General features: G+C 35.9%; 1 protein-coding gene across 1 annotated transcript; it reads right to left on the reverse strand.

Moving 5' to 3' along the window:
- Window positions 1–1,256: 1,256 nt before the first annotated feature.
- LOC122275797 lies at window positions 1,257–6,255 on the reverse strand. Its single transcript, XM_043085052.1, has 6 exons — window positions 6,162–6,255; window positions 4,497–4,972; window positions 3,562–3,869; window positions 3,043–3,099; window positions 2,166–2,644; window positions 1,257–1,780 (listed from the first exon to the last, which is right to left on the reverse strand). Exons 2-6 carry the CDS (start codon window positions 4,907–4,909, stop codon window positions 1,460–1,462), a joined length of 1,578 nt encoding a protein of 525 aa, XP_042940986.1. The 5' UTR covers window positions 4,910–4,972; window positions 6,162–6,255; the 3' UTR covers window positions 1,257–1,459.
- Between the last annotated feature and the right edge of the window lie 2,405 nt (window positions 6,256–8,660).

Genomic DNA, 8,660 nt, shown 5'->3' on the forward strand with positions numbered 1-8,660 from the left:
GACCATAGAAATGATACATGGCCCTTCACATTGGAATTCAGAGCTTCCCACCAAAGGAAGAAAGGAAAGGGACACTGGTACAGACTTGCAGTTACCAGTAACTTTGTGGACTTTCCTGAATTTAATGTCAAGTAAACATGTGCCACTGAGAAGTGAGTCCCATTAAAGTTTGGCTCCAAAAAAAATGCAGAAACTGGGCAGTGATATACATATTTGGTGAAGAAGTTGTGATGAAAAAGAAAAGAAAAGAAAAGTTTGGAGGGTAATCTCGAATTAGATAAGATCCAAAAAGCTCTTGTATAATTTGAGAAAGGCAGAGCCAAACTATACAATCAGAGTAAATTTAGAAGTCCTGCAGTCTAAATTTAAAGATAAGAAAAATGGCCATCCAAATCTTAGCCTTTGTGGCCTTCAATCATGTCGAGGTGTTTGGTTCGACACATCACGTGTAAGTTAGGAGTTCATCTCAGTTCATGCAAGTTGCCAACACGTGCCATGCTCTGACGCTTTGCAGAGCACCATGATTCTACCCAAAACCTGCTCTGAGGCAGGCATTATGGAAGAAATCCCACCTGTTTATCTTGACTTTCGGGGACCATGAATCAATTATCCACACTTTGGTACAATTATTCCTTAATATATTCCTTTTATAAGTTTTTCCTTTTGAAGTGTAAATTTTTTCGTCTTGTAAATAAATGTATGGCGATACATGGTGATTGTTTGCAGTTGAACATTAAAACAGTGGATGATTAATCTTTTGAGGAGACGAGGTTTTGAGTTAATATTAGATAAGGGACGCCTCATTATTACAAGAAATTTAAGGGCTGCTTATGAATTGGAACGGCCATGTTTGCTTGGATAATTCAAAGTTTATAGTTGAGCAAATCCAAGACGAAGAGCTGGCAAACTTAGCATAACCTGAGGTCCTGAGGAGCTCAAAATTTAAGCCCAAGAACCAATCTACTTGGCAAAGAATACCAGCATAAATGGCTTACTTATTCCTCTATGCACAACCTTTCTTAAAACAACATGTTGCTGACATCCCAACTCAACCATCTCGTAGTCTTTTCTTCTTTTTTCTTTTCTTTTTTGGTTGATGAGTGAGCTTTTGGCCCAGGGAGATGGTACAGAAGATATTCGAACCAGTGAACTTCGCAACATAAGGCGAATTCCATAACCAACTGCTCCATTCCTTGGGGTTGAAATTTTGTGGTTGGTATGTGAGTGAAACCTCTTTCCACTAAAACAATTAGAGAGACTGCAGAATTGGTAGGTCTAACATTGGTTGCAGGAGCTGTCCTTACATGATTTATGCAACTACCAAAACTGGAGCCATATTGATCTGAAAACATGACATAACGCCACTACATGCCCCCATTCACCATGCTCCTATTCTCCATCAACTTATGGCGTCTTTACTTTGTGGAAGAAATATACACAATGAACAAGAAATTCTGACTCACTGGCTATGAGCCTCGCCCGAGGATCTCCTGCTCCAAATACCAGAGCCAGCTTTGCGCTCCCCACGCTTTCTCTTATTCCTAGGAAAATGGACATCTGATGATGCTAAACAACATGTCAGGGTTGATGGTTCCGGGGGCCCGACAGATTTCTCCACAGAAAGAGGTTCAGACATTGGAATTAAAGAGGGAGTGGTGCTTTCTTCTTGGTCACCTATCTCTGGTTCCTGATGCGTCTCTGTGGATTGGTTACCCATGCTTTTGAAAGTATGCCTTTCCGCTTCAGCTGCCTCACCATGTACCAGAACACTATCTACAATCTGCATATATTAATATTAAGATACTATAGTGATTTAATGAACATATCAAAGGAATTCAAGAGTACAAGAAATTTTCCATTCCTAATTATCTCCTAAAGCTTCCAAACATTTTCAATGCAAAAATGACTCGCGTAGTTGCAATAATGTGTATTCTGTAGGGCAATAAAGGAGAAAAAAGGGACTCAAACTACCGAAAGGTAGTGAAATGATGCCATGCAGGTTTATTAAAGCTATAATTTTAGAATTCAAAATTTCAAAAAGTAGAGGAAAAAGAAGATGTTACTAAAAAATTAAAGGAAAAACAGAGGCTTAAACCTCATATAGACAATCAGTTAAATATCTATGACTATACGAATAAGAATAATTTTAAGGGAAGAAGGCTTACATCTTCAGATGAATCTCCAATCTGTGGCTGATGAAGGGTGACATCAGCAGCAGACAACAGTCCCACTGTGCTTTCAATTATATCGGGAACATGGACTGCCTCCCCATAACTTAAAATGGCACTTCCAGGCATAACAATGTCTGCATTGTCATACTCCGATATTTGTTTAGTTGGAGTATATATGGGTCCTACCGATACATTGTCTCCATTGCCAGCAGAGAATGTAGGACTATGAGCAGAGCTGGTCTGTACATCACAAGGTGCTAGAAGGCTCAAATTCTCCGAGGAAGAGAACTTCGAAGCATTTTTGGCCAGTACCATGTCAATTTGAGCCTTCAGTTTGTGAACCCTCGAATGCACCATTTCAATTTTCCAGAGGACTTGCTCCAGTAAATGTTCACCATCTTTCAACTCCAAAAATGACAAATCATCACCCAGATCAAATTTGTCATTGCAATCGGCATTTGGGTTGGTGATTACTGCACCAAATGATTGCAAGAAGCAGCATTCAGAGAAATACATCCATATCAGTGGGATGATATAAATAACAATAATAAAATATACTTCTAACAGTGAACAATAATAAAATATACTTCTAACAGAGATGAAATTGCAGATGACAAATAACATGGAAAATAATGCCATGCACCAAGTTACACGAAGGTTGAAAACATCACAACACATATTGTAGATACAATATATGAAACTAGTATGTGTGTGCGCGCGCACATGCGTGTAAACAGGTGCAGGCATGCATAGATAAGCAAAATACCCAAATGAAGTATGCCTTAAAATGCTTCACTGCTTTCCCTATTTCTTGTATAACATCACATGTCAGCCAGCAGTAACAACATCCATGTGCAGCAAAAATTGTTACCTGGATTACCAAAATCACCAGCCATTGAATTTCCATCTGGATCAGACTTCTTGATTTCTGCAATATATCACAAAAGTCACACATGGAAGCTACTTATTTTTCGGAAAATATACTTCCTGCCCTCTTAAAAGGTTTTCTACACTTTACACTAAAAATCGTTGAAATTTAATATATGATGCGCATTGCAGCATTTTGGTAGTTTGACTGTGAAAAGTGTATTCCCCGTCCTTTGTCCGCCCCCTGGGGAGGGGGGGGCGGCGCAGAGGAGGTAGGGATTGTTTCAAGAGTTTTGCTATATACAAGCACAGTCGCGTACTAATCTGTGTACCAATACTGATTCATTCATACTTAAAATTTAAATTAACATTGTTTTCAATAAAATCTACTTTTTGACCAATCACATCACATTGGTGTACAGATTAGTGCACAATTGTGCTTGCAACTATATTTTTCCTTGTTTCAAAGGAGAGCAAATCACCAAAAGTTCAAAACCATTGAATACAAAGAATAAACTTGTACCAAGATAAGAGAAAAGGTTATGCTGTGACATGTATGATGTTATATCAGTTGTTTCTTCAACTCTCTTCCGTTTCCTCCTCTTTACAGCCTTTGTTCTGAAACATTGACTAGAAAATGGCAATGACTTTGAACCCAATTCTTCAAATGTAAACTGATCGAATCCTGAATGTTTTCTCTGGTCATATGCTGCACTCTGCCTGGAATATTTTAACGCTTGCGACTCTATCTCCTTGATTCTCAATTCTGTCCATTTGCAACGCCACATCAAAGGGCGTATAAAGTTCCTCCAGTGATTTGTCAACTTCTTCCTATAATGGAAACACAGGATTTTGCTTTTCTTGGGTAAGTGAAGCACCCAAATTTGCAACTCATAAATTATCTAAAAAAATAATGACAAGTATTTAAACAAAAGAATTGTGGATGCTTATCATGTGTCATTTGTGACTGAAACTAAATATTGATTAGTTCAGGAAATTTAATTGCTATTATTCGTATACCCAAAACTTTAGCACAGCCAAAAGATAGCTATGCTCACTAAGGAATGGTGAGAAATGGGATAAATGCAGAATTAATGGTAAAGTGTTTCTATACTCTCATCTTAACCCTTGGACTGGATGAAGTTAACAGTTGAATTATTTAGATCATGTCGTACAGAGCCCTTTTACATGCCACAGCAATACAAAAAAAAATTGAAAGTTCTCGATCATTGGTGGCAATCATTATCCATGGTTAATGCTTCTTATGTTAGGTTTGTCATCGCAAAAAACACACAACTAAACACGGTATATAAAAATCTTACTTAAAAAAATAAATAAATCAATCAATAGCCCTTTGTGGGTGAGCAACTTGTGGTGTTAGTGGTTATTACTCCTGTGGCCAAGGAAGCGAGGAGGGAAAAAATATAAAAAGGTTAAAAATAGGGAACTAAGGCAAACCTCATTGGAAACGAACTACTCAATGCTTCAAATGGAGAAGCCAAACTGTTGTCACCAAAGAATTGTGATTCCACTTCTCCTTCACTCAATCCAGACAAATTCTCAATATCAGAAGTAGTGTCGCCAAATGAGCTTGAATATTCAGTTGCATCCGGATCCTCACATTTGGATAACCTGATGTCACTTTTAATTGTACTTCCAATTATATCAACCTCAAGATCTTGAGGGCACTTTGGAGTATTATTTTGATCTTCCAGCATAGCTTGTGTCCCAGTGTTGGTGCCTTCGCAGTTACTCCTGCACCTTAAAGCCTTACCATCTGGGTTTGTCAGAGAACTATCAGGTGCCATTTTTCCTGTGAAGTGTGGTTTAATGTCAAGGTCAATGTCCATAAATGATTGGCCAGGAGCCATGCCACAATAGTTTCAAACTCCGCACATTTGTTAGAACAAGAACGATTTTCCTTTATAGTTAGCCTGAAACAAGATGCAAATTAATCAGTATGTTAGTGACTAGGTGAAATTTTCTGAAATGTTAAACTCAAGAAACTATTTGTAAGGCTCAATCCAGCGTCACCTAAAATGATAAGAGGAAAAAAATAATAAGAAGAAGAGAAAAGAATCACGGTTAACTTCAATGTGGGAGACTAGAATAAAAACCATCATTAGGATTTTTGTTTAGCCCCCAAATCTGCTGTGGGGGCATGAGCTCCATATTAGCATGGGCAATATGTATAATGCATGCTCCCTTTTTGTAGCTTGTTTTCGTCTTAAAAACAAAAGAAAAACAACAAAACATAATATATCCATGCGGGGATATGATATAATATATCCATGCGCACATATTCCGACCAAATAATTACTCCGCGCGTGAGACATTACAAATCCAAGAGTTGCATGATTTTTAGCTATATAAATCCAATAAGATATCTATGTATAATAGAAAAAGGAAAACGACTTTGCGCTGTCAATATTCAGATCACATAGATAATCAACATATATTAATTGTACAAACGATCCGACATGGAAAAATAGAGGAAAACAGAAATAGCTTCCATAGCAATGACAAACGTGAAATTGAGACAGACTAGAAAATTTTGTTTGAAATTCAGTGTTCATTTTTAGTACACTGTCCCGATCATAAAATAATAACAACAATTTCATTCATCTCTTTTCTGGATGATAACAAATACCAGACTTTATTTATCCCGAGAAGAAGAAGAAAGCTTGCCCAACAATTGGCGACACCATAAAGTAACATGCTTTAGTCAGAATCACTTTCAAGGTCGCAACAGAGACCAGTGGCCAGGAAAATAAATTACAAGACCAATTCATGCAGACATGCATACATCTAAAAGTATGAGATAAAGGTTTCTCAGGAAGTGGGTAAGCCAATACATAAACAATTTCAAGAATCTCAAGCTACATGTACATGTTTTGGTCTTGCAGGGTCCAAGAAACAACAAAAGCCAAAGTTTTTCGACAAAACAACGACAGTAACGATAAGAACAAGAAGAACAATAGTAGAAATAATAAAGAACTAGTGCAGCGAGGCATGGATGTTAGAAACATCTCCAATTCACAACCAGAGCTGCATGCATGCTCGTAAATGTGCGTAGGGTATGCATGTGTCCTGTGTGTGTGGAGGAAGAAATTAGAGAGGTACCAGAGCGGAGAGTTGAAGTGAGGAAGTGAGAGGTCTCGGCGGCGTTCCAAGGACGAGCAAAGCAAGTTAACGTTATAAACCTAGCTACTATAAGTGTAGTGCGGTTCCCGCTTTTTGAGGACGCGTGTGACATTCCTATTATGTTTAAACACGTGGACTGTTTTGATTGGTCAATTAAAATTGTTTTTTGAAAGTTTTATTAGAGAAATCTTAACAACAAAAAGATTTTATAATATAAAATTTATAAATTGAGATAACTTAATATAGTATATTAAATTATAAAATTAATTTTATTATAATTTAAATTTATTATATAATATAAAATCATATTAATTTATAAATTTATTTTTATGGAATCATTGTACCACTTATAATTATTGAGTTTTACATGCAATCGAGACATTGATTATTTTCTTTCATTTGCATGTATACGAGAACCTATTTAATTTCTCTCTCTTTTTTTAGTAACGTTTTTCCTGATTCATCATATATTCCTCATGAAATAATTATCATGGAAAACAAGTCATGGACTCATGTGACTCTATGTTTCACTCTACTACAATAGATATATCTAGGGGTGCTACCCACCTAGAGGGCAGGGTCACCGCTTCCCCACCTCCACATGGGCTAAGGTATTTTTTCTTATGAGAAATAATATTTGTAATTGTGGTTATGTAAGCGGCGTGCAGTCGCTTTGAAAAAAATGAATTAATATAAGACCCACATGAAAAAAAAACTAACTTTTTAATCGTGGATCTTACTCTTTTTCAAAGCGATTGCACGGTGTTTGCAATTCCACGACTGTATGTAGCATTGCTCTTTTTCCTACAATATGCACCCATCTATGTGGGGACGAGATACCCATTCGCTGCACAGGATATTAGGGTGAACCTCCATATCTGTTCGCTCTTCTATCAGTTCATATATCTGGGTTCAAAATGGCTCAAAAACACATTTAAATCTGTTTTGTCATTTTGAGACCAAAATTTAACTACAAAAATAAATAAATTTAAAAACTGAAAAAATAAATAAATTATATAAATATAAACTATTAACTATACACTAAGTTTCAACTTTTCAATAAAATCTAATAAATATTAACTAATAATCATCATTAAGGCACTGAGCTATTACAATGATACAAATTAAGAGAACAAATAAACTATTACAATAGTACAAACTCATCTCAAAATGGTAAAGATCACAAATTGTACTATTAACTACTGTAGCAACATTGCAATTAATTGTAAATTAACAAAATGATAAAATTTCAAATCTAATCAATTGGGGGTGCTGGGTGATGGTGAGGTCATTGAGTTGTATCGATTGCTGTGAGACTATGAAAATCGAGATCATGAAACTTGCAATATTAATAAGTTAAAAATAAAATAAATTATAATTATAGAGTTATAAACATGAAACAAAAATTTAAAATATAAAATATTAAAAATACTAACTAAGATGAGATTGGGCCATTGGGATGAAAATGAGCATGGATCATTGGGTCCTTAGGATTAGGATTCAGCATATGTATATTGAGAATATAAAAGCTAAACAATATACAAGTAAAATAATTAGATACTAAAATATTATATAAAATTATAAATGCTAAAAATTAAATTGTACAAACCATGGCAATGGTGAATCCAATACACATAAATTCATACTGCAAATCATGACTTGAGTTTTTTTTTTTTAATTTACATATATTATAAATATATAAATATAAAATATATATTATATATATGGACAACAGTGTAGGGTAGGGTACTTGCAGGATAGGGGCCACCCTCATCTCACCCACACCCTCGCAGTGGGGGTGTTAGATGTGGGCAGTGTCACCTCCGGCCCGCACCTGGCGAACAAGGAATCCATCCTGTACACATAGAGGTGGGGCAGATGGGGGCCAGGCCCCGCTACCCACCCCTAGATATAACAACAATTTAGGATGTTTGGATGCTGGAAGTTTTTGTTAACAGTAATTAAAAAAATTTGTAAGTAGTTGAGACTTTTTAAGATAAGGTTTTGATGGTTGTGTTTTGGTAGTACAATGATTTTAGATATTTTGTGAATAGTAATAACAAATATTGAATGGTAATATAAAATAATAAAAAATAAGTAAAAAATAATGATAAAATAATAAAAAGTAGTGAAATATTATACTACTCAAATCATAGTTTTGAAAGACTGATACAACCATTGATGTAATTTTCTTTAGAAGTTTTGATTTTTTCAGGGATTGTATAATAAATATTAAAAAAAAAAAATTGAAAAAAAGTGACTAGCCTAGCCACCATGGAGTGGCCCTGATCAAAGCTCAAACCAGTCCCGTTGTGGCTAAGCAGGCTGCCCAAGCAAGTTCTTGACTTCTTGTCGCCACTGATGGGCCGTTTAGAGCGAGTTCTGTTTGCCAAACGTTGATGAAAACTTCCATGCAAGATCCCTTTCACATACCCAACTCTCACACATTATGAAAAGAGGAAAGCAAATCCCGAAAGT

The sequence above is a fragment of the Carya illinoinensis genome, chromosome 1 (assembly GCF_018687715.1).
Source record: "Carya illinoinensis cultivar Pawnee chromosome 1, C.illinoinensisPawnee_v1, whole genome shotgun sequence".
NCBI classification, from domain to species: domain Eukaryota; kingdom Viridiplantae; phylum Streptophyta; class Magnoliopsida; order Fagales; family Juglandaceae; genus Carya; species Carya illinoinensis.